The 27,566-nt window shown below is 39.4% G+C and overlaps 1 protein-coding gene across 2 annotated transcripts in view; it reads right to left on the bottom strand.

Moving 5' to 3' along the window:
* Nucleotides 1-27,566, bottom strand: part of WBP1L (WW domain binding protein 1 like) — a 50,329-nt gene that overhangs the window by 6,333 nt on the left and 16,430 nt on the right. The window contains exons 1-2 of one of the 2 annotated variants that reach the window (XM_014056694.2): nucleotides 18,775-19,026; nucleotides 7,274-7,376 (exon numbers count right to left, since the gene is read on the bottom strand). In XM_014056694.2, the coding sequence (XP_013912169.1) occupies nucleotides 7,274-7,376; nucleotides 18,775-18,801 (130 nt within the window). In that variant the 5' untranslated portion in view covers nucleotides 18,802-19,026. Of the gene's footprint in view, nucleotides 1-7,273; nucleotides 7,377-18,774; nucleotides 19,027-27,566 lie in introns of those variants that run through there. The other variant, XM_014056692.2, reaches the window with a different exon arrangement.

The following is a 27,566-nucleotide window of genomic DNA, read 5'->3' as shown; positions in this document are numbered from 1 at the left end:
ATGCCATTAAGTGGAAATCAGTTTCGGCTCCACAGAAGGACATGCCAAGATGTTAATCCTAATAAATGAATAGTGTTTTTTTAACTTTGTCTCGAGGCTCATAAATTAATTAGGTCATCTCTTGGGAACGTCACAATTGATTTTTTTACTTATTGGGAGGAAAATCTACCAGCCACTGCACAGCCACTAACTTGCCCTGCAGTAAATTATTAGAATACTCAGTAGTCTCATTACCAATGCAGTATATATAGCCCATTTATTTTGACACAAAAGATTATTCTAGTATACCTTAGATTATTCTATTAACTACTAGAAGAAAGCAGTAGTTTCTGTGGTGGCGCCTTGGTTGCACAGTGGTTAGAATGCAGTATTGCAGGCTAATACTGCTAACTGCCAGCATTTTGATCCTGATTGATTCAAGATTGACTCAGTCATCCAACCTTCCGAGGTTGGTAAAATGAAGACCCAGATTGTTGGGGGCAATATGCTGACTTTATAAACTGGTTTTCTGAGTGGTCAACTTGCCTTGATGAAGAAAAGTGGCACACTAAGCTTCAATTTATTACCAGAAAAAAAATGTAGATGCTGTTAAAAAGATGACATCTCAAAGCTTACCTTACTCATTGGTAGGTACATTCATGTATCCACAAACCCATAATTAAATTGAAACTAACTACTTATAATTGTATGGAGGATGAGGAAGAGGAAGATTATGGCAACAGAAACACCCCCTTCCCCCACTTTTCTAGAATTGAGGTGTCTATGTCCTGCAGAATATGAAATAGAGAGCTGTTTATAGAGAGCTGATACCTGCAAGCCACAAATAAATTATATATTTAAGACAAGAGGGATATACAATTTCTAATAGAAAACTCTACTATGGCTACAAAACTGCCAGTGTTTTATAAAAAGTCCTATATATAGATACTAGTCTAGGAAGAGCCGAGGTGGTGCAGTGGTTAGGGTGCAGTACTGCAGGCCACTTCAGCTGACTGTTATCTGCAGTTCAGCGGTTCTAATCTCACCGGCTCAAGGTTGACTCAGCCTTCCATCCTTCCGAGGTGGGTGAAATGAGGACCCAGACTGTGGGGGCGATATGCTGACTCTGTAAACCGCTTAGAGAGGGCTGAAAGCCCTATGAAGCGGTATATAAGTCTAACTGCTATTGCTATTGCTAGTCCAGCTTTTTCATTTCTACAGCACAACTTTGGTAATTAGTAAGCAGAAGCAACATACACTTTCTTAAAAAGTTAAATTCTGTATACTAATATAATTGATATATTCAGATAATAGGACAGAAAAATTGCATTGCATTGTTTATACAACTTACTAGATTTTCAAATTTTAAACAATACTGCTACAAAAAGGAAATTAAAATGAAAAAGAAAATATAGAGAGTGGAGACAAGCTGGTAACATGAAATGAAATGCTATTATGGGGAAGCAATAAAAACTGAAGCTTCATTCCCAGTTATTGAACAGACAGTTAAATTCATGTCTGAGTCTTCAATTTGTCTGATCACACCAATAATAGTTTCCAAATCTTTCTATAGAATCATGGAATATATATTTGTGAAATATTAGACAAAGAGAGTATTAATATTGCAGAAACCTGTAATACAAAAATTTGTACTTCTAGAAACTGTTGAACTTCCATCCCAGAAGTCTGAATCACCTTGGTGATTTATTTTATTTTATTATTTTTATTTATTATTAAATTTATTTGCCACCATCTCATATTCGAAGCAATTTTGAGCAGCCTAATAGTGACACATACTACGAGACAAAGCTCAGCAATACCTGGAAGACTACAGATTCATCATCTCTGCTACAGATAATTGGAGACACATGTAAGTGTCCACAGTTATCTTTTTGTTCATAGAAAGGTATTTCTTTATTAACAACTTTTAGAAACTGTGTCGACATTTTTCCTCAAAATATTTCCTCCTGGTTGGCATATGAAGATTCTAACTACTCAAACATCTATTCTACAGCAACAGATAATAGAGTGAAATAGAAATATATTTAAGCAGACAAAAAATGTTTCTCTGATGCAAAGAATCGAAGCAAAAAGTTCACTGAGAGAAGAGCCTTTTATCCTCTACTCAAAATGGAAAAACATGTTTTCTTTTTCACTGTTCAAGAACAGGAACAGAATAGTCTGCCCAAGAGTTCATAGTAAACTTGGATAGATGCCACTGCCTTACTAGCAGCAAGCCTCAGTATAGCCAAATAAACTGCATAACAAGTAATTTCTTTACGTTCCCCAGGAAGCCTGCCTCTGCCTTCCAATTGCATAGTCTTTGACTTACAACATTTAGTGTCCGTTCAAAGTTACAACAGCACTGAAAAATGTGACTTATGACTGTTTTTCACAGTTATGATCTTTGCAGCAGCCCCATGACCATGAGATCAAAATTCAGATGCTTGGCATATTTATAACCGTTGCTGTATTCCAACGTCATTGATCACTTTTTTGCGACCTCCTGACAAACAAAGTCAATGGGGAAGCCAGATTCAATTAACAACTGGGTTACTAACTTAGCAACTGCAGTGCTTCACTTAACAACTGTGGCAAGGAAGCATAAAATGTGGCAAGGAAGCATAAAATGGGGCAAAAGTCACTTAACGAATGCCTCACCTAACAACAGAAATTTTGGGCTCAATTGCGGTTATAAGTTCAGGACTACCTGTATCTTGCTTAAATCTAACTGATTAGCTGTGATAATGAATGAAGAGAAAGTGAAGAAATCAGGCAAAACATTTTATGGTGATTTAAGTAAGGTCCTGCTCCAAGTTTATCCTGCTCCCCCCGCCCCACCTTTCAATCAGTCTTGACTCCTGGTGTCTGCCTGGACTGAGTCCCTACCATTTTCTTGCCAAGATTTCAGAAGTTGTTTGCCACAGCCATCTTCCTAGGTCTAAGAGAATGCAACTGTCCCAAGGTCACCCAGTTGGCATCATGCCTATGGTGGGATCAAACCACATGTCTTCCTTTTTCTAACCTGTGTTTTAACCACTATACCAAGTTGGCTTTTCGAAGTTTATTTTTAGATATCACTGTTAAGCTGCAAAAGCTTCCTTAGACTGAATTTAGGTAAATGATTACCACTTACATTCTTATCCTACAATAGTGGTCTACCCTACAAAATTATATTAAAAATGTATTTAAAATGCTTACTGAAAGTTATTTACCAAACATACAGACAAACATATATATATTTATCAGCACAAATACCACACACACACACATATGTTGTGTTTGTGCTGATAAATAAATAAAGGGAGACTAGTATAGATCTATTTCAAGCTATTTAGCTCTCATCAGCTAGCCATACCCTTACTGGGATTCGAACCTGGGCTGTATTGCATATTAGGCAGATGTATTAACCACTAAGCCACAGGCGGTCCTCCTGAGCCAGGGAGAAAGGTATATATTTAAAGTCACAACCCCTGGTATGCCCAAATATGTGAGGAAGGTCACTACTTCCATTCTCTGTCCATCGGCTCGTCATAAGAGACCATCCAGACAGAAACCCAATATTTTTACTGTTGCCTTTGTTACATTTGTGTTGTGTTTGTACTGATAAATGTAACAAAGGCAACAGTAAAAATATTGGGTGTATGTATGTATGTATGTATGTATGTATGTATGTATGTATGTATGTAACAAATGTAACAAAAAGCCACAGTAAAAAATATTGGGTTTCTGTCTGGATGGTCTCTTGTGACGAGCCGAAGACAGAGAGTGGAAGTGTGACCTTCCTCCCATATTTGGGCATACCAGGGGTTGTGACTTTAAATATATAAATATATAAGTATATAAGTATATAAGTATATAAATATATATATATATATATATATATACACACACATACATACATGTATACATGTATACATGTATATATGTATATATATATATATATATATGTGTGTGTGTGTGTGTGTTATATTTATGCTGATAAATAAATAAAGGGAGACTAGTATAGATCTATTTCAAGCTATTTAGCTCTCATCAGCTAGCCATACCCAAGTTTTGGGAATCGAACCTGTGCTCTATTGCCTCCCAGGCAGGGAGTTAACCATTTGAGCTACAGAGAACGACTCCTTTATCAGCCAGCCAGGGTGGGAGGTATATACTTAAAGTCACAACCCCTGGTATGCCCAAGTATGTGACTTTAAGTATATACCTCCCACCCTGGCTGGCTGATAAAGGAGTCGTTCTCTGTAGCTCAAATGGTTAACTCCCTGCCTGGGAGGCAATAGAGCACAGGTTCGATTCCCAAAACTTGGGTATGGCTAGCTGATGAGAGCTAAATAGCTTGAAATAGATCTATACTAGTCTCCCTTTATTTATTTATCAGCATAAATATAACAAATGTAACAAAAAAGGCAACAGTAAAAAATATTGGGTTTCTGTCTGGATGGTCTCTTGTGACGAGCCGAAGACAGAGAGTGGAAGTGTGACCTTCCTCCCATATTTGGGCATACCAGGGGTTGTGACTTTAAATATATAAATATATAAGTATATAAATATATATATATATATACACACACATATATATACATATACATACATACATACATACATACATACATACATATATATATATATATATATACACACAGACACTTAATATAAAACAAGCTGAATAGAGCTTAAATTCTGTTTTACTGTGTTTAAAAAAATGAATTTTTCATTTGAAACAATAGGAAAAGGAAGATAGGTTATTAAAAATATTTTACGAGAGAAGTAATACTATTGTGGGTATCATGTATTTGTAATGGGCTAGGAAAGACAATCACTAGATTTCAGTAACACAACCTTTTGCACCAAAAACACTGCTGACTTGTCAAGAGAAAAACAGCTATCTAGATGGAAGAAGAATAAATCTGAAACATACACAATTCACCTATTGAATTGGTAGGATTCAGATTAATTCCTAAGACAGTACCTCATTTTCCAGAGAAAAAACTGTACAGAATCCCCATCAAAACATGTAAATTGTTGCAGTTCAACAGGTGATTATTTAGCAGAACTGATCTTAATATGGCTGCCTGGCTGTTTTAAACCCTGTCCACTCTAGGTTATAAGAACCATAGCATTCATCTCTAGCTGGACTTATGATCTGCCCATTAGGGCAGGGTCCCCAACCCCTGTTCGAAACTGGGCTGCGCAACTGATGGGCAAGTGTGTGTGCATGAAGCTCCAATCATGTGAGCAGCAGACAAGTGGGTGTGTGAAGCTCCCCTTGTGCAAACAGTGGGCTTTTACGCTCGTGCTCGAAGCTCCATTCACATGAATAGCTTTGTGCACGAGCAATCTCTGCTCAAGCAAGTGGAGCTTCACATGTGAGCACAAGTGTTCTTTACTCATGCGAGTGAAGCTTCACCCATGAATGCAAATGCCTGCCCGTCGTGCAAATGGAGCTTCACGCACAAGCACCTTCTTTCTCACGCACTAAACTCCATTCATGTGAGAGGGGGTGCATGCCCACTGCTCACACCAATGGAAATGTGTATGCGTAAGCTTGCCACTCACACGGCCACACCAGGCCAAGCTGGAAAGACTGGGGATCACAGCATTAGGACAGCGGGGCTCTTGCAAAGCAAAACACAGCAATGGAAATTTGAACTGGGGATATTTAAATCTGCCTTACCTACCAACTTGTAGAGATGAAGAAAGATAGCAAGAATAATGTATTATTTGTGCTCAAGTATTTGCTCAATTACTATTACTATCACAATCTTTAGCTTTTGAACAAATAAAACGATAATCTAGAGATAATAAAAGTTTAAATGAAAAGGACTAATAGAAACCTCAAAGGATGTTTCTAAGGAAAATACAGTGAGAAATTGGCAAAATAGTATTATTTGTGATATTAAGCAATAAATTCAAAAGATACAGTAAAGACACAATATGTCCTTTTTCCACATATATTTATGACATTTTGTAACAATAATCATTATTTCTTTTAATTTAGGTTAAGAAAATTTGAAATATTGTTTAATATGTGATATATATGTGTTATGAACAGATGGTGTTCCCCTTTTGTTGTTTTGTTACTGTTAAGGTAGCTATTGTTATGCTTCCTATATTTCTTCCTGTAAAATTTGTTAAATTGTTAAATAAACTTTAATAAAGGCAGTCAATTTTAAATCTGGAGGAGTTGATCCCTTGATATGCAGCCAGAAATAGAGACTCTTTCCCACAATCTTTAAGTCAGATTCAAGCAAAAATGTTTGTTCATGGTATATGCCAACAATATGAAATCTTTAAAAAAAAATAAAAAAAATCATTACATATTAAAAATGTCCACTTAATCTAGTGGATTCATCATTCATTGATATCTCTGACCTGCATTTCAACTATGGACTGAACTTTAGTGTGTTGGCTCGTACTTGTTACTGACACCAAGCATCTATTCAAAGTCTCTGCTGCCTTACCAATGTCCAATAAACGGGAGATGTAAATATTTGGATGATACCAATGAACTCAAAAACCTTGGCTGACCTCTTCCAAAATTAAATAAAACAGAAAAGAGAATAAAAACTTTACCATCTAACAGAATAATTTCCTAATAAGGAATAGAGTCATAATCTGCCGGAAGTGGTATTTTTCAGAGTATAAGACGCACCGGAGTATAAGATCCAGCAAGGTTTTGAAGAGGGAGGGGAGTTTTTGCACTCTGCAAACCTCCTAAAAATGCCCTGTTTTTCGTGAAACCACGCCCGTCCCGTCCCCCAAAAGGCATGAATAGCCTTTAGGGAGCTTACAGGGTGCTCCTGGGGGGTGGTGTGATGGGGCCAAAAATGAGCAAAAAACAGCAAATTTTTCGCAAAAAGGGGCCCATTTTTTATATAAAAAAGGGGGGGCATGGACAGCCTTTAGGAAGCTTAGAGTGCTCCTGGGGGGTTGGGGGTTGTAAAATGGAGCAAACGGGCCATTTTTTGCTCATTTCTGCCCTCCCCAGCCCCCAGGAGTTCTCTAAAACTTCCTAGAGGCTATGCATGACGATTTTGGTGAAGGGGTGGGGTTTCGGGAGGCAAAAAATGCTGTATTTAGTGTATAAGACGCACCCAGATTTTCAGCCTCTTTTTTGAGGGAAAAAGGTGCGTCATACTCTGAAAAATACAGTAATAGAATCACTGTAAAACTGAAGTACTAATCCTATTCTGACAGGTGATGTTACTACAGGATGAAACTAAGGCCCATTAAAAAAATGGAAAAAGTAGTTATGATTTGTATTATAAAATAAATTTTAAAAACTTACACCAGAGTTCATAATAGTAATTGCAACATTGAGACTGTCCACAGCAATGGCCTGTTTCACAACTGTAACTCTGATTGTTGATTCCTATGCAGGTTTCTTTGTCCTACAATGCAAGAAAGAAATGTGTTACTAACATAGCAATCTGATAAGTGGGGTGGCTCATTTGAGTCTCAATCCCACAAACTAAGGTTTGTGAGGCATATATTAACCCAAGGCTTAAATACCTGTCAATATTCTGGATATAGATTATGGATCACTTCTCTAGGATATCGGTAGCTTGTAACTGAGAAACACACAAAGTTAATTAATCCTTGGAAATGAAATGAAAACCTTCATTAAGCTTAAGTTTCCTTGATATCATCAAATTGAATAAAAATGTTGTGTTTGAACAGAAATGTTTTTAGTTGCATTAAAATTAAGTATTTTCTATAAAATCAGTCTGGTCCCATTGCTCGTTCTCTCCGTCTCTCCTTTGTGGATCTGCACATGCAGCAGAAATGGATGGAAGGGAACTGCCAGAATTATACTCCTCTAAAGTACAGAAAGTGAACAAAAATTCTGAATGTTCCTGCAATAAAACACTGACAAATTCTGCAAGCCAAAAAAAATAATCAGTCAAGGTAGTCCTTGACTTATAACAGTTCATTTAGTGACTCTTCAAAGTTGCAATGGCAATGAAAAAAATGACTAATGACCGTTTTTCACTTAGGATCACTGTAGCATCCCATGGTCACATGATCAACATTCAAACCCTTGGCAACTGACTCATATTTATAATGATTACAGTGTCTTCTTTTGCAACCTTCTGACAAGTAGTCAATGGGAAAGCCAGATTCATTTAACAACTATGTTACTAATTTGACAACTACAATGATTCATTTAACAACTGTGGCAAGAAAGGTTGTAAAATGCAGCAAAACTCACTTAACAAATGTCTGTCTCACTTAGCAACAAAAATTTTGGGCTGAATTGTGATTGTAACTTGAAGATTACCTGTAGTTTTGTCTAGAAAAAGTCTATATATAGTTCATTTACTACTGATTTTACTCCATGTTTTTATACTACGGTTTGCATACAGGTAACGCTTGACTTACAACCATTCATTCAGTGACCATTCAAAGTTACAATGGCACTGAAAAAAAGTGCCATTGTAAGCATTGATTGCTTTTTTACATTTATGATCGTTGTAGCATCCCCATGGTCATGTGATTTACATTCAGATGGTTGACAACTACATTTATGATGGTCCTGGGATCATGTGATCAACTTTTGCGAAGTTCTGACAAGCGAAGTCAATGGGGAAGCCAGATTCACTTAACAACCATGTTACTAGTTTGACAATTGCAGTGAATTGCAACAAATCACACTTGCAACAAATGTGGCAAGAAAAGTCATTAAATGGGGTAAAACTCACTTAAGCAACATAAATTCTGGGCTCAATTGTGGTCATAAGTCAAGGACTGCCTGTATTTAGTTGAGATATATAGGTGTGTTGGCAGAACAACAATTAGAATTCCTTGCCAACTGGCAAAGTATCTTCAATCTGCAGTGTCTGTGACATAAGAACTTCCTCCCTGACCATGCAGGAAAGGGTGTAGCTGCTGTAGCCTAAAGTTGGATCAAACCAGGCCATAAGCTTTATAATATGTATACATATGTTTTAAACTAATGCATTGGGGAGCACAAAAACATTTAAACATAATAGTTTTTTTAACTTTACTGCCTTAATTTAGCTCAAACATTTACTGCCACAGAATCGTATTATGAAATAGTTCCTATCTACTTAGCAATACATTGTTATAGTACCAGAAGGCTAAAAGTTAAATAAATAACAAAGGCAAGGTAGTGATTTGGTATTATATTTATAGCATCATTAAAATAAGGTGACCAGACATCCCGATTTTAGCGGGACAGTCACGATTTATAACAATTTGTCCCGTGTCCGGGGCGTTTTTAAAAAGTCCCGATTTTCTGGCTTCATGCTGAAAGTGGATTTGCTTAAGAAATCCTAACCGGGGCAAGACAAAAGACATTCTGTCTAACCCTCGCTCTCTGTCTCAGTACTTTCATTGAAGATATTAAAATTTTAAAGCAAGAAAACGGACCCCCTCGCGTCCCTTTTACCTCATTTTATAAGAAAAGATGACCCAGTATCATAGAGCTGCAGGAAATACTTGGCTAGAGAAGTCGCGAGTGTTACTTCCTGGATTTTCCAGAGGGGAGGGCATGGAGGTTGGAGGTCGGCTCGTGTGGAAAAAATGTTGGCAAAGTTTCTTTGAAAAATATTTCCCTGACTAATTTCACCATTTTAATTTGCTCAGTTCTTTGTATTAACATCTACATCATTCTGGATTGACTTGGAATTCCTGCCTGCTGGTAAGTGAGCTGGGTTTTTTTCTTTTATTTTTTTAATGTATTTTAAAATAATATTTTATTTATTGTGCATAGGATTTTTTAAAATAGTTTTATTCTGTGTTGATTCTTTTTTTAAATTGTCTTAGACTATTTAAAAAAAGATTCTATCCAAAATACAAAATACCAGCTGCAGTTATTCACTTAAGAACTGTGGCAAGAAAGGTGGTATAATGGGCTTAGTGACCAAAGTTACAATGGCATTGAAAAAAGTGACTGATGACCATTTTCACACTTAGCGACCATTGCAGCATCCTCATGGTCACGCAATCAAAATTTTGACGTTTGGCAACAGATTCATATTTATGATGGTTTCAGTGTTCTGGGGTCATATAATCACCTTTTGACAAAGTCAAATGGGGAAACCAGATTCACTTATGTTACTAACTTATCAGCTGCAGTTATTCACTTAAGAACTGTGGCAAGAAAGGTGGTATAGTGACCAAAGTTACAATGGCATTGAAAAAAAGTGACTGATGACCCTTTTTCACATTTAGCGATCATTTTCACACTTAGCGACCGTTGCAGCATCCTTATGGTCATGTGATCAAAATTTTGATGTTTGGCAACAGTTACAATTTATATTTGTAAATTGTAGTTATGTTGAAATAAAAAAAATATTACAATACTATTTTTGCGTTGTATGGAAATTTTTGTTGCTCCGTATAAAAATTTTAATCAACCCCCCCCCCCTGGTCAAAGGTGTCCCTCTTTACCAATCTGAAAATCTGGTCACCTTACATTAAAGCACAGTGCCTTGGATCATAAGCAAAAAAGTTCAATCTTTACAATAAAGAATGATAATGAGGAGAAAGCAAAGAGAGGAAGTGAAGTGAAGACAGTAAGTAATGAGACAAGTAACAGAGTTTATACAAAATGGAAAGGAGTTGAAATTTAACATGTCTGGAAGGCATCAAAGGAAGCTTACTAAGGAGAGGATATATAATTATGATTTGAACCAAGAATTGCTTGTCTTGTTGGTTAACCAATGTAAGATACCAAACAGCATGCTTTAATTTAGCTGATAATAGAAAAATAACATTTGCGACTATTTCTCAGAATATTGAATATGAAAGACTAAATAAATTAGCATCATCATAATTAGGAAAGATTTTAAAACATAAAACTATCTATTTTGGAAAGCATCACAGTTATCAATCAAAAGAAAAAGAAACAAACAACTTCCTGTTGAAAAAGAAATAAACAAAGACTAGAAAACCATGGGAGGATTAAAAATTAAAAATGACATTAAACTGGACCTCTTCAAAATTTAGAGAATGAGGCAGAGTAAAAGTGTCACCTGGACCAACCCCAGAAATCCTTGAGAAGTTTTTGGGTAAAGCCTTTGAAATTTTATATAAACAAACATGCCAAACATTATTCCACTGTTTTTTTTTCCCAAATCATCAAACTGATTTTAGATCATGTAAATAAAACAATTCTGCTATTCTTAAAGAGACTCATTATATATTTAAATCAATACACAGGAATCTTAGAATTAAAGAGTTCCATCAACTCTTTTTATCCCAAAAGAAGTTAGCATTCATTACAAAAAGACATCTGGCATCATTTTCAAAGTGCCAACGTCAAAGTACCAGTTTCTAAAGGGGAGGGGAATTCTTACCCATACATGGAATAATTTCCCTGGAATCTATAACAAGCTCAAAAGTTCACATAAACTTTCACTGTGTCTGAATATACACTGACATTATTTCTCCTTCACAAATCACAACAGTGCTAAATGAGATAACCTGGTTGCCAAAAGCTTATCTCAATTTCTTTTCCGGTTACATCTTCCAGAGAATGACCATTGGCTTACCTGAAGGGTCGTTTTCTGGACGCTGTGAAGGAGAATCCAAGCATGGGTTAAATACAGCCAATCTGCCCAGGACTGAATTGAAACCTTTAGCCATGCCTCTGGTGCTGACCGGTCTCCGTTTTTTTTCAATAAAGGTGTGAAACTGTTGCGCGTTGAGAAGTCAAAGAACGAAGTCCATATAATCAATCCAAAACAATTCTGCAACTATGTCCATATGGCCAGTCTAAAAGTCTGCAACAAATAGCGGAGAAAGGGTGAGGTTGAACTCTCCTTCGCAGCGCCCAGAAAACAACCCTTCAGGTAAGCCAATGGTCATTTTCCTGGGCGCTGCTTGGAGAGTCCAAGCATGGGACTATCCAAGCTAAATGTCACTAGGGTGGGAAACTGTCGTGTCCAGGGTCTCTCCGCTGGTATGAATGCCCTGAAGGACTCATCTCCCAAATGCCCCATCCGCAGAAGAAAATTTGTCCAATTTGTAGTTCCGAATAAAAGGAGACAAGGAAGTCCAAGTTGCCGCCCTGCAAATCTCCTCTATTGGTGCCTGGATTGCCCAAGCCACTGTGGTGGCGGCGCTCTTCGTAGAATGTGCGGTGATACAGCGTGGCACCGCTTTGACCTGGAGAATGTGGGCGAAGGTAATGCATGCCCGCAGCCAACGCCCAATGGTAGGAGAGGAAACTTTGCGGCCTTGGGATGCAGGTTGAAAAGATACAAAGAGCGATTTGGAACGTCGGTGTACTTACGGATCATCCTATGAACATCGAGAATGTGCCATCTCTTCTCTTTAGGATGTTTGGGATGCGGGCAAAAATCCGGAAGGATGACCTCCTTGGCCCGATGGAACCAAGAGTTGATCTTGGGGATAAATACCGGGCCCAGTTGGAAGGTCACCCTGTCTGGTTGTATCAGACACAAGTCCTCCCAAATCGACAGGGCTGCCAATTCCGAAATACGCTGTGCAGAAGTGATGACAATCAAAAAGGCGATTTTAAACGTCAAATGCTTAAGACTGGTGGACCGCAGTGGTTCAAAAGGCGGTCCAATCAGGGCCCATAACACGACATTGAGATCCCTTGACGGGTACCTGTGGACGACTGCGCCCCACAGGAGACTACAGATGATGGGATGACGACCAAGAGATGAATGCTATTCCGGGGCCAGAATCATGGACAGGACAGCCACCTGGTGCCTGAGTGTGTTAGGTGCCAGGCCCTGGTCCAGTCCATCTTGCAAATAGTCCAATATGGAACTGTAGCCAAGGTTGCCTTCATGCCATGAGCCGTGCACCAGTTGTCGAAAGATCTCCAGGTGGAGTCATATATCCTGGTCATGGAAGGTCACCTGGACACCTGAATGGTGTGAATGACCTTGGTGGAGAGTCTGTCCCTACTCAGGAGGTCCCTCTCAATGCCAGACAGCTAGTTGTAGTCACTGAGGCTCTGGATGTTGAAGCGCCCCCTGGCTGAGAGAGACTTTGTGCTGGGAATCCACCATGGCGGAATGACGGAAAGACTCACCAGATCGGCGAACCAGGTTCTTCTGGGCCAGAATGGAGCCACAAGCAGGACCTCTGCTTCCAACGTCAGGATCTTCCGAATCACTCTGGGAAGAAGAGGTAACGGTGGTAACTCATATAGTAGACCTGGAGGCCAGGGACAGTGAAGAGCGTGATCCCCTCCGCTTGCGGGGTATGGAATCTGGTGAAGAACCTGGGAAGGTGTGTGCTCTCTGGGATAGCAAATAGGGTGACTAGCGGTCAGCCAAACCTCTGAAACAGTTGGTGGAACAGGTCTGGATGCAGGCGCCACTCTGAATGGTCAATCGTGGCCCTGCTTAGCCAATCCACCTGGATGTTGTTCACCCCGGAGATGTGCTCTGCCTGAATTGAGCATAGGTGTCTTTCTGCCCACCTTCCCAGGAAGTCAGCCTCCACCACCCAGGACCTGGATGGGGTGCCCCCTTGGCGGTTTATGTGTGACTTGGTGGCCACATTGTCCGTGAGGATTGTCACGTGATGCCCCTGTATGCTGTTGTGGAAGTGGAGTAGAGCCCTCAGCTCTAGCCAATTGATGCTGTGCTTTGCCTCGGCTGCTGACCACTTGCCCTGGGCAATTTGGTTGCAGAAGTGTGCCCCCTAGCCGAAGAGGCTGGCATCCGTTGTTATGGCCAGGGGTCCCGGCTCCTTGAAGAAGGTGCCCGTCGCCAGGACGGGGGACAGCCACCACTGGAGGGAGTGTCGTACCTGAAGGGGGGACCGGAATCAGTGCTGGAGAGTTGCTGTTGTTGGCACGTTGATGTGGCAATAGATGCCATTGGAGTTGCTGAGAATGAAGTCTTGCCCAAGGCACGATGGAGAAGCAAGATCACCATCTGCTCTGGAGGCAGGGAAACCTGACAGTTCATAGTGTCTATGATGGCACCTAGATGTTGTAACCTGGTAGCCGGCTTTAGATGACTTTTTTTCCAGGTTGATTGAGAACCCGTGCTTCTATAGGATGCTCATGGTGTACTGTAGATCTTGCACCACTTGCTGGCGGGACAACGACTGGATGAGAATGTTGTCCAGATAGCATTGGAGCCACACTGGACAAGATCTGAGGAAGGCCACTACTGCTGCGAGGAGCTTTGTAAACGTTCTGGGGGCGGATGACAGGACGAATGGCAGGGCCCTGTACTGGTAGTGGTGGCCTGCATAAAAGAACCTCAGGAATCTGTGGTGAGCTCTGCGAACGGGGACATGGAGGTAAGCCTCCTTGAGATCTATAGATGTTAGTAGATCTCCCGACCTGATGCAGCCCAAGATTGACTGGAGGGACTGCATCTTGAACCTTTTGTATGCTATATGATGGTTTAGCTTTTTTAAATCTAGTATTTCCCTCTACCCCTCCTCGAATTCTTGGGGACCAGGAACAGAATGGAGTAAAACCCTGTCCTTTCCTGCCCTAACGGAACCTGTTCTATGGCCGATGTCCCTGAGGTGAAGGATCTCCTATTCCATGAGAGCCTTCTTGACCGGACCAGAGGGAGTTGGGCATCGAATGAAATGTCGGGTGGAGGTGAAATGAATTCTAAGATTAGTCCTATGCGAATCATTTGCAGGACCCACTGGTCTGGTGTGATCCACTCCCATTGGGCATGGAACAGCTGAAGACGCTCTCCAATGCGAGCCATCTGCTGGTAGTCACTTATAGTGCCTGAAGGGTCTGGACCAGACCCCCCACGAAAGGGATGCTTGGAGAAGTTCTCTTGGCGGCCCCCTGTCTCGAAAGGACTGACTGTCCTGGGGCCTGTCAGGACCCCGGGAGTAGGGTCGTTGAAAAGAACCGGAGTTGGAGGAAGATTCAGCGGTCCAAAAGGACTGCTTTCTATAAAAATTGGAACCCTTACGCTCAGACTTTTTTGTAATAGAAGGCATGACCTTCTTCTTGTCCTTATTTTAGATAAGGATAGGGTCTAGGGCCTCCCCAAAGAGCTTGTCCCCTTTAAACATTGCAGAAGCAAGCTTCCACTTGGACCTCATGTCCATGTTCGTCCATGTTCCAGTGTCTAAGCCGTAAGAGGCGACAGGTGGTAACACTGGACGCTAAGGCCCTAGATGCAAACTTAGCTGTATATTCTGGGGCCCTAGCCCTAGCCCTGCTGTGTGGCTAGCTAAAAAGTGCATTTCGGACTCCTAATTATCTACTTAATTTATCTGATTTAATCCACTTGCCATTTTTAATCACCGTGAATGTGGAAACTTCTAGTAACAAATATAATGAGTATTAATGAGATTCTCAGAAAATTGTGGAAGCAATTTCCATTTCCCCACTTCCAAAACTAGGAGAGGGCTGCCTGGCAGATGCATAAATTTTCTTATAGTATTCCTACCCACCTCAAATAAGCAAGTAGAAATACTCTGGCCTTTTCATCACTAAAATTAAGAATTATGCAGGGGAATGACACTTGGCATCTACTTTCTAGAAGTATGTGGAACATTTTTAGGTGACAAGAAACCAATGAGATGCACTAATTCCCCCAAACCCCCCAGCTGTTTGTTTTTCCCATAGAAAACAGTAGATAGTGGTCAGCATTTTTGGACAACCAGGATACTTGTTGAAGTCTCTCCTTAAACTTTTGCAGATAAATATTCAAGCCATAACTTTACAGAAATGTAAACCAAAACCAAAAACAAAGTTCTTCTACAGTCAATTTTACTGGACAATTTCTTTTAATGACAACCTCAGACTCATGTCTGATTATGGTATGTGCTTTTTTCAATTTTTGATTACAGTTTGAGCTTTTATAACTTGTCCACATTCTGATTTGTTAAGAGATGTGGGGAACTCTTAGTATAAAATGTCAGAAATTTATCTCTACAGTGCTCAAAAAGAAAAGAAGCTGTTCCCAACCTACTAATTACAGATTTTATACATTATGGTTTATTGATGTTGATTGATATGTGCGATATTTTCTGCAGAAATCATTGTATAATAAGAACAGCTTGAACTTGTACCATGTTATGTTGTTTAAAAGGCTATAATTAGTTTTAAGAGTGAAGTTAAATAATAAGGGGAAAAGCTTTTTCACATTCAATTGTACTTTCCTTTTTAAAAGCAGGATCGGATTTCTGTTGAACCTTAGTTCAGAAATGGGTAATCCATGCATCCCACAGGCCCTTTTCTGTAACCCTCTGGGCTTCCCAGAAAAGTACTTAAATTCTACAGAAAATGGGCCATTTTTAGCTGGAAATATTTTTACTCAAATTTTAATCACTAGGCTCGGCTGGTTTAAGACACCAAATGACATAAACAAAATCCCATTAGTTAAATCGCCGCATTACTCCCTTGCCTCTAGCGGTCTCTGGGATGATGGCAGTGGGATGTGATCTTTTAAAAACTGATAAAAATTGCCTGCCTCTGCTTAATCAAAGAAGTTTGTGCATAAAGTCATTTAGATGAGAAATATTGATAAGAGCTTTACTGTTACATATTAAATATTAGCTAATGAAACATTACTAAAATATAGCCTTTCCTATTGGCCTACTCAGTTTCCCCATTTTAGAAAAGGAGAACATATCACATATTTCAGTAAAACATTAATGTAGCAAGTTTACATATTTTAACTAATTGCTGATTTCAATTCTGCTATAAAACACAAGAACTGACTGAAATTGTAAAAGAAAGAAAAAGAAAAAAGCCTAGCATCACTTGCATTCAACTAATTAAATTAGGTGTTACATTAAATAAATTTTTAAATAAATCTGAAGATATCTTGAAAAGAAACTAAAACTGAAAATGCACTAAATTTTGTTACGTTTTTGTTAATCCTTTTGTCTATTTGCTTTGATGAAATTTAGTTTTTTCCCTAAATACCACATAAACATTTGAGGAAATCTAGTTTCCTTCTAAAGAAAGTATTACATGTATTATATTACTCTGAAACATAATATTCATTCTATCTTTTAAATACTAGAGTAAATGAGAAGAAGGAAAAAAGGCATATCATACAGAAACAAAAACTAGATTTAATTGCAATGGAATTTTGATGTGAACATTTCAACTTATCCAACCTAAAACTTTGAAACAAACTGGACTGGCATTCATTCAGCAATTATTTGAAGTTACAACAGTGCTGAAGGAGGGAGAGACTTACAAAGAGTCCTCAAAATTCAAAACGATTTTCCAAAGGGTGTTTTTGGGTAATGAAAGAAAACGTTTGGGCTGTTCTAAGATGGGTAGTGGTGAAAATGAGTCCTGAAATTTGTAACAAGAGTGATTATTTTATGAGTTGATTAAGTTAACCTCTGGCAGCCTTATTTCAGAGTTCAAACCTAATGCTTGGCTTCTAAAACAATTGTTGTGTTCATATATTTAATCGTTATTTATTAAATATACTTGCTGCCTATCTCGCCGTGGGGCTACTCTAGGTGGCTAACAACACTAAAAATAGAAAGAAAAGTGTGTGAAGAGAACAGAAGTAAGGTAATAGAGCAATAAATTAAACAATGAAAATAACTGAATGAGAAATACAACTACCTGATTAGGAAAAAAAGAAAGATGAATGGGTAGATAGTAGAGAACAGGGGATGGGGGATATGTACACATCTGTTGGGACATGCAAAAAATTTAGATGGTTTTCAGATAAAAAGCTATGAGATTTATTGAACAAAAAGCAAGTGCAAATATTAGCCCTTATAGTAAGGCTAATTGCAAAGACAGCAAAAATAGGCAAGTAAACTTGTTTCAGATATTGAATCTCTTTTACCAGTAATAGACTGAACAGAACACATAAATATAATCAGAAGCTATCCACATTTCCTTTTAGGAGGTGAATCTGAGCTGAAAATATTCAGAGGTCATAGAGTTTATCTCCCATAGACACAAATTCAATATCAAGTGGTTTATAAGAATTCTACCAAAAGGTATATTTTCTAGAGACCTAATTTGCTGATACAAGACATAATATATAATGCAAAATGGTCTGTTATTACCATATTAAAATTTCCATAATCTTATCTTTATTTAAAATAGTATAAATAATTTAAAAACAATTGAACTCCATGCGTCAGGTAATCCTTGCAAAAAAATTCTTTCTTTAATTATTTGTGTTTTAAAAACTAGGCAACTATAAATTAAATCTATTTCATTTTTATCAAATAATTTGCTGGTACTAAATATTTTAGATAGCAAAACATTTAAAACTCATCACACCAAACACTTGATTTCCCCCCCAAAATAAATACATGCTAGATGAAATAAATACATGTTAGATGAGAATATTTTAATTAAAGGACAGGTTGATTCCTAAGCTGTCATTTATTAAATTTACACTACTAAATTCTGGATCTAAAAGAGCAAGCTGCAGTGTTGGATGCCAAATGGGAACCAATTAATTTGGTATTTTAAAAAGAGAAACTTCACAAATATTTTAAAAGTACACATTAATTCTGACAGTAATTTTTGATTTATTTACAGCAAAACTGGTACAGAGAAAAATATGTAACTCAAATTTAGAACAGAATTAGAAATATTTGAAAGAGAGAACAAATTTTTATGCTGATTCCTTTAAAAATTTGTTCAATCTTCAGGATTTTTCAACGTTATGATATAAATATCTTTTTCATCTCAAATAGACCAGTGGAAATATGAACAAAGTGAATTTTGAGAATTCATTTCCTTGTCAAATTGAGAACTCATTTGACAAGGAAACCCGGTAGCTTTAAAAACCAGCAAAACGTCTTATTCTCCACCCTAACCAGTAAAAAAACAAGAATCCAAAAACAAGTTACCTGTCGCAGGCCCAAAAGGAAAGGCATTTTGCAAACTCATAATCCAAGCTAAGAGTGTAAACAAAGAAATTTCGAAAAACGCATACTTATTTCTTCATCTGATAAGGAAAGACTACATGCACAATCTTTTTTAAGGTAGGGTTTCTTTAGCTGGGAATGTTAAATAAACAGGGTCCCAGGACACGGCATGCTCTCACTCGCTCTTTCCCCTCCCAGAGACCAATTTCAGAAACAACAGAGCTGTGGGCTGTTTGCCAAAGGGGAAGTGACATCACTAGCAGCACTGCCCAGGAAAAAAAAAACCTCTTTAGACAGCTGCTGATTAACAATTCAAAGAGGCCTACTGCCTAGAAAAAATACACAGCCCTTAGGAGATGAGAAACATTTAAAACCAAGTGCTTGGATTAAGTATTAATGACTACTCAAAATTACTTTTATATCTCATTATTTTTAAAGGAAAATAGTATTTGAACAACCTGGGGCTTGTTTTCAGGGCCAATACATCATGAAAATATCTATTCTCTAAAACACCTGGAAACAGACCAAAACCAGAAATATTAAAAACAACAATGCTTTCTACCCTGACATCTAGGGCCTGAGGCAGAAAAGTGGAAAGTCAGTTTTGGGGCCTTACTGTCAGTCTTGATGTGGCCATATTCAGGTTAGCTGATAAATAAGTCTTAAATCATATCCAACCTGGAGTGGAGAGTCTGAAGCTCTCAGTCCAATTTCAAACTAAAATCTATATTTTGGCCCCCAAAAAATGCTAGAAAAAAATGCCCCTGAAGTTAAATGATTGAGTGAGAAGGAAGAAATACAGTTTTACAAAAAGAAAAAAAAAATGCTAATAAGGCTCTGTTAATTTTTTGCAGAATTTTTGGAATGTTGCTTGAGCACTAAACCTCATGGCACATTATGTATTATATTCTCTATATATTAGCCTAACTGGTGATGCCAACAGAAATTCACAAGAATGTCAACAGAATTCTAAACAAAACCCTCAAGGATAGATAGATATACACATAAACACACACACACATACACACACACACAAATTTGTACTGGGAAGTTTCTATCTAATAATCATTTTCATTTATTTAATTTTCAGTAAAAGACATCTTCCCACCAAAATCAACACAAAAATAATAAATATGGATGTTTCATTTTATTTTTTAAAACAAGCCTTTTAAACATGTCTTTTAAAATGTATCAAAATGATTCAATGCTCAAGTCATAAGTTCAGATACAGCACAGCTTGTTTTTCACAATACACTGCTGAATAAATAAAAACAACCAATCACTATTTTCACCAGGAGTGATATAAATTATTAAAAAGAAAATACTAAATCTGTTTCCAGTTCTTCTCTATTTTATACCAATAAAAGACTGTTTGCCTTAGCAATAGATACATCAAATTCCAAAGCAGTATAGATGTGAAAGAAAGTGATCTAAATTTAACTCTGCTGAGGCTTTAAAGCAGAGGTCTAGCAATATTTATGTGCTTCTCTTAAACCAGCAGCTGCTCTTGCCTGTCATTCATATACTGGTCTCGAAGCCTCACAACTCTCAAGTCTGGAAATGCATTTTAATCAGAGGGTGGAAAATTCCCTCTTATATTGTTTTTCAATTTTAGCTCGTTAGAAGTATTTTAGTTTGTTTGAAACTGATAAAAGTGTTAAGTTGGTTGAAAAAAGTTTAACATATTGATCTAATGGCAAAACAGACATTTTCACAGTGGCGGCTGAAGCACAATCCTGGGTAGTCAGTTCCAGCTCTCCCTTCCCCAAGCATGTCCTGTTGTTGCTGGAGCCGCTTTTGCTGAATCCGGTGCGGCGGCGATGGCAAGGACTGCTGCCAGCAAAGCTCTCAGCAATGGCAAGAGCCCTGCCGCTGCATCGGATTCAGCAAAAGTGGCTCCAGCAGCAACGGGACATGCTTGGGGAATGGAGAGCTGGAACTAATTGCACAGGATTGTGCAGCCGCTGCTGTGAAAATGTCTGTTTTGCCAGCTGGGAGAAGCAGCCTCCATTTTCTCATTGCCGCCAACCGGTCCGTGCCCGGCCCTCCTCTTATGGATTGACGCCGCAGGAGGGAAGGAAAGAAGCCAGTGTTGGGAAGAACCTTCCCCCTCCCCCCAGAGCCCATAGCAGGAGACAGGAGGGATGTGGGCTGGTTTGAATGCAGGCGAGCAGGTGGTTTGGGGCTGGCGCCTCCTTCGCTTGTTGGGTAGGCGGAGAAAGAAAGGAGGCCCACATTAAGCACCCCTGCCAGCAAGGATATCGGCGGGATATTATTTTTTTGCCGGTATGGTGGTGTAGCCTCGACTCCTGCCTTCCTACTGCCTCCAGTCCAGCCCTGCGCAATTTTCCTGCCACCCCACCGACCTGGGACACTCCCAGCTGCAGTTGGCATTCTCCGAGTGATCCTTCCTGGCTGTGCTCCCAGAGCAGTCACATGGTGGTGGCACGTGGGCTGCTGACCGACCCAGGGCCCACCCGGATGCCTGGAGAGGAAGGATCGGCAGGAGAAAGCCAACTGTTGCTGGCAACGGGGCACAAAGAAGCAGCCGCCCAGCATCTGCGTCCCATTGCAGGCACCCAGGATGGCCTCGATCTCTTGCCTCCCTGCTGCCTCCAGCCCCGCGCAACCTCCCCACCAATCCACTGACCTCTGCTGGACAGCCTCTCCTTCACATCTTGTTGCCGGCTGAAGCCACATCCAGGCAGCTGCTGCACCTCCAGAGCAGTCATATGACAGTGGCATGTGGGCTGCTGACCATCCAAGGGCCTGCCCAGTTGCTTCTAGAAGGAGCAGGTAGACGGGCAGCAGGAAGTGGGTGGGCAGGGCAAGCATGGTGTGGATGGGCAGGGCGAGCAAGTGGCGACCAGGTTGGGGGGGGGAACGAGCTGGGGGACAGGCCAGGGGAATAAGCATTTGAGTACGGGGCCGTCGGAAGATCAGGTACGGGAAGGCACGCTAAATTCCACCAAACGGTACACCCGTACCGATGCATACCTGCTGAAACCCACCCCTGCATCAGACCTGATAAAATGTCTTTTCACGTTCACATTTCCAATGACAATTTGAAATACTTTAATATATTTTCCTCAAAAAAGAGGCTGAAAATCTGGGTGCATCTTATACATCAAATACAGCATTTTTTGCCTCCCAAAGCCCCACCCTTCACCAAAATAGCTGTGCATACCCCTTGGAAGATTTCAGAGATCTCATGGAGTCTGGGGAGGGCAGAAATGAGCAAAAAATGGGCCATTTTGTGAAAAACCGGGCATTTTTGGGAGGTTTGCAGAGTGCAAAAAGGGTTGTTTTTTTTTCCTTTTGGAAAGCTCTTTAAGTGATTGATGAGAATTACATTGATCAAGTGCTGTGCCAGTAGAAACACCTACCTATCTATTGTATTTCTCTTTATCTCTATTTCTCTCTCTCTCTATCCCTTTACCTACCTACCTACACAAACTCTCTCTCCTTACCTACCTACTGTATTTCTCTCTATTTCTATTTCTTTATCCCTCTACCTACCAACCTACCTACTCTCTCCCTACCTATCTACTGTACTTTCTATTTCTCTATCCTTCTACTTACCTACCTACCTACCTACACACACTATTTCTCTCTCTCTCTCTCTCCCTTTCTCTCCCTACCTACTCTTTCTCTCCCTACCTACTGTATTTTTCTCTCTTTCTCTCCCTGTCTATCCCTCTATCTACTACCTACTTTTGACATGCAGATGCACAGAATGCAGAGAACAGGGGAGCAGTGGAAATCTATGGGTCAGTCTTTGGGACGGAAGAGCCACTGCTGCTAACAAAGCCCCACCTTAGCTCTGGGATAAAAGGCAGGGGGTGGAGATGAATAGGTGTTGCAGACAACTATTCATCTTCCTGCCAGTCAGCACTGATAGCCTGCACTTCCAAACCCTGTCTGGAAATTATCAGAATTCTTCTTCAAATCTGCAACACCTTCTAAGCTTTGTATGTGTGTCTCTGCTGCTGGAAGACAGCAAGTGCACCTTCCAGGACTTCCTTTGCAAGTGTGAGAGATTGAGAGACTCCTGTTGGGCCAGTTCAGGAGGAAGGGGAGCGCGCGTCCTTTCCACAGGACTTAAGAGACTTTGTAGCCTGCTCTGAAAGAGCAGCTGCTGGTGCTCCTAATAAAGGGAATGATTCGTTAACTACAAAGGGCTTGTCATGTTTGGGAGCTGGGTCAGAACACAACTGGTTATACCTGCACTTTCAAATAAGTACAGAGATTTACATCTAATTTTCCTTCATTTACTCTATTTACAAGTCACATCATCAGCAACCTTCCCTTGATCTTGAGAAAAGATGGGTAGCTAAAGAAACTGTCAACAGATCATACATTCATGCCCATATATGCTCCAAAGTATTTTTTTTCTTTCCCTTCAAATTAAAAAAAGTACAATGTTTAGTTCATTATTCCAGCTAAAACAACTGATAGCGGAGCTTGTTTTTCATCCTTTTCCTTCTCATAGCTTGTCTTTCATTTTGGTTACAACTATCATCAGGAACAGCCCTATACACCTTCTCATTTAGCAGCCATATTTCATTCTAACCATTTTGTCGTTAAGCAAAATTGTTGTTACGTGAACATATGACAGACCTGGGCTGTAAGTTGCTGCCATCTCATTGAAATAAAGTGAACCTTTTTTTTTTTGCTCCCCCTCAGGGTGGAGAAATTATTTAACAAGCTATTTTTTCCTGAGCTGTTTTTTTTAATAACACAGTGCTCCCCTAAAACATGGCAACCAGTCAAAAAGCTCAGATCTGTGATGTTAATTAGTTGTTTAGATTCCTTTAGTAAACTTTTTCTGCTACCTGAAACTGGCCAGACCTTAATCAATTTCATAATGATGTTTTTTATTTCCAGGCAGCATGAAATTTAGTTCTAAATAGTCAAAAATGTACTATTTTTTACCATCATATTTACAAACAATCCCTAACTGAGGCAGATGCCAAATGGGGAGGTCTACATTAACCAACAAGAAAGGTTTAATACAAAGAGAATATCTTGGAATTTGGTAATATAACAAGAGACAAGGAGATTTAGTACACAGCATAGGCTCCTTTAGAAGACCAGATATAAGCATTTCAAACAACCACTCACTTATTTTGCCTATAAATAGTGCACATGTGTGATACTTTAGGGAGTTACTGCTCATTCCTTTTTATATCATCTTTCAGAAGAACTATATTTCAGTAGCTTTAAGGCTACTTTAAACAAACTTCAAGAAAAGAGAAAATACATGACAATAAAATGTTTTATCAGCCTGTTTAATTTGGAAAATTATTTTATCTTTGCAAATGTATCTTTGTAGCTTGCCATATATATTATACATGCTTTCCCAACTTTCTTGTAAAATCAAATTTTGGACAAAAGATTCTACAGATCAAATTATTTCTAAACCATTTGTGATAAAATTTATTCTAAAACTGGCCATTACTATGAAGAAGAAAAGAATGAGTGACCCTAATCTTTATTAACATTCCACTATTCATTCAATAATAGATAACAGTACACTGCCTGTCTTCTTGACTGAGCATTCAAGAGGCCTTTCTTCAAGTGAAAGATACTTGCCATATTTATTGTTTTCCCCATTCAGAATCCATAAAAAACCTTTTTGCAATTTAGATATGTTGATGTCAGTAATACCCGCAACCAAGTAAGACTGTGAGGCAGGCAATTCCTCAAAGATACATTTTATCAGAGATGTCATATTGGCACATCTGGGAAAACCCGAATCTGAAAGCTCTTGGGTTTTCCCCATCCAAAGGAAGTCAAAGTCCCTTCCCCTGCACCCACAAGTCCATCACATGGTCCAATCAATCCACTGTCCCAACTGGAGATGCCTCCCAATCACAACTTTCCAGGTGCAGGCTGAACATCCTTGACTCTCAAGAGAAAAAATGTTGTTATGGCTAAATAACTCTACTAACACCATGCAACCCCGCTCCCACTTTCCTACAGCACTCAGTGTGGCAGCCCTGCAGATCCAAATAAAAAGATGGCTCCAGGGCTGACAGTTAAATCGTTTGCATTAAAAGAATCTTCCCAACTTGAATTGTTTTTGCATCTTTTATTCTGTTTGTATAGTATTTTTAAAATTTGTATATAGGATTGGTTTTATACAGTATTTAGGTGACCTGCTAAAAGTCAATTTTGGTGCTGGTGGAATACCATATGCTTAATAAATATAACTGAACAAATGAATCAAACTTACTTTTGACCATGTCTTCATGAAACCACCTTAAAAATAAGTATTTCCTCTGACAAGAGTTTAAACATAGAAAGCAAAATACTTTTAGATTTTTTAATAGTGTTTATAGTTTTTATTTAAAGTACCCTGTTTCCCTGAAAATAAGACCTCCCCAGATAATAAGCCCAATCGGGCTTTTGAGTGCATGCGCTAAAATAAGCCGTCCCCGAAAATACTGCAACACAGTAGCAGCCATGAGGTGACCATGCTCGCCCCCTTATGCATCTCAAAAATAATAAGATCTCCCCTAAAATAAGGCCAAGTGCTTATTTGGGGGGTCAAAAGAAAATAAGAACCTGTCTTGTTTTCGGGGAAACATGGTAACATAAAGGAAAAAGAGAAATACAAATCCCTAATCCTTTATTTTCTAGGATCAAATTACCAATAACTTTTAGTTTATCATTAAATTCACAGCTAGTGTGGGGGAAAAGGAATGGCACACAGAATTCCTTATTATCAGTTATCAGATACAAATGTTTGGGAGTCAGGGAAGTTATGTAGACTTTCCTGTTACATCTCATATCATATCAATAAACAGGCTTTCCTGTTATATTTCATATTAAGAAATGATGTGACTATTTAACTATCTTCATTCTGCTAGGAAGAAAACAAGGCTTGGCTGAGCATGTTTTGCAAATATGTTGACTAATCACCAGTTCAGCTTGTCCCCCTCAAAATTGTAGCTAGCTGCAGTGTGTTAATTACCTCTTGGAATGGGATCTCAGTTATTTTTTGTTCAAAAGAGATGCGGTGGCGCAGTCGCTTAATGATAGTGAAACTGCTAGCTAGAAATGGTCTGCACACCGTCAGTTCAAGTCTAGCTCAGAAAAATAGGATGGTTGCCAACTTAGTGGGAAAAACATAACTGCATTCACATGTGTGACAAGCAGAAGCTGGACCTCATCAAACATGAGGCATTGTGACATGAAGTGAGGTGAGGCAAGACCGGTGGAGAAGCCCAGAGGAGCAAGCAACCTGAGTACAGCTACTCAACTGGTGTATGCTAGTATGCCCCCTGTGGTGCACCAAGGATAGGTGCGCAAGCGCTGAACAGAATGAACTTGTAATTTAGGCTGTCCGAACTGCATTGTGTCTCTAGCATGTAGAGATTTTCCTGGCACAATATACCTGTGATGGAGAACCTATGGCATATGTGCCACAGATGGCATGTTGAGCCATATTGGCCGGCACGGCAGCCCTCAGCTCTGGCGCCTGATTTTCTGCCTTTTTGCCCTCCCCAGGCTTCAGGAAAGCCTCCAGAGCTTAGAGAGGGCGAAAAACAGCCCAACAGAAGTTCGGGAACGAATTTCTAGTTGGCCCGTTGGGTCAGTTTTTTCGCCTTCCCCAGGCTTCAGGAAAGCCTCTGGAGCTTACAGAGGGTGAAAAACGGCCCAACCAGAAATTTAGGAACAAACTTCCAGTTGGCCCTGTTTTTTGCCCTCCCCAGGCTTCAGGAAAACCTCTGGAGCCTGGGGTGAAAATCCCCCCCATGCAGGGGTCACTTGTGCATGCATGTGGAGAGTATTGCTTGCGCATGCGCAGGTGGGGGGGTCACTCACGCATGTGCAAGGGGGGGTACGCGTACGCAGTTTTGGTACAACTTTAGAAAAGTTAGCCATCACTGCTATATATCATATGCTAAATAAATAACTTCATTTTTTAAAAAAATATTCTGTAAAAAAATGTGGGGCCAGGATTAGTGTCATAAAAGGGACACAATGGAAGAAAACTGTGTTTTGCCATATCTGTTGCATCTTCAATTAATCATCAACCACAGAAACCTGAGGGAGAAAAAGTATCAGTTTAATGTCAAATTTTTAAAATGATAGTCTGCTCCCTTCAGAAAAAAATCAGTCTCCAGATCTTTTTCCTAGGCCACGTTCCTATGAGAACAGAGTATTTGTTGCCTGGAATTAACTGCTACTGCCTACAAAATATACTTCACACTGTGGGATTCTTGACCCCACATGTTACGATTTCTAAAACATGGTGGGATGCTTATTTATGTTTACAGTAGAGCACTGTGTCCCTGGGAGTTTTCCAGAAATGTAAAAGTTTGCCTAGTAGATAAATTCAGCTTGCTACATTGAAATAAACAGCCTATTTGATGGTATTCGTTTAGTTTTAAATCTATTTAAACTGGGATAGTTTCCAGCCAAAAAAGCCCTGGGGACTTCCGTTTTGTGGCATAAATAGTGAGAACATTATTTACAAGGAAATCTTACCTCAAACTATTTCCCACATTCTCAATGAGAAGTGAAAGCTATTAAATCAGTGTGGCAACCAATATACACACACTTATCAAAGTCATTTTTTTAAAAAAAAAAATGCTTTAGCCCAGAGGGTCCCAAAGCTGTTATGACAGCTAGCCTGGTATAGTATTTAAAGTTGCTGGACTAGGAGCAGGGAAACCTGGTTTCATCCTCACTCAACCACAGAAACTCACTGGGTAATATTGGGCCTCTCCATTTGTCTTAGTCCAATATACCTCCCAGGGTTG

Source organism: Thamnophis sirtalis, unplaced genomic scaffold (genome assembly GCF_051295495.1).
Source record: "Thamnophis sirtalis isolate CommonGarterSnake01/CBP01778 unplaced genomic scaffold, rThaSir2_p1.2 scaffold_11, whole genome shotgun sequence".
NCBI classification, from domain to species: domain Eukaryota; kingdom Metazoa; phylum Chordata; class Lepidosauria; order Squamata; family Natricidae; genus Thamnophis; species Thamnophis sirtalis.
The sequence above is the reverse complement of the archived record's forward strand: the minus strand, read 5'-3'. Positions and strand labels throughout refer to the sequence as shown.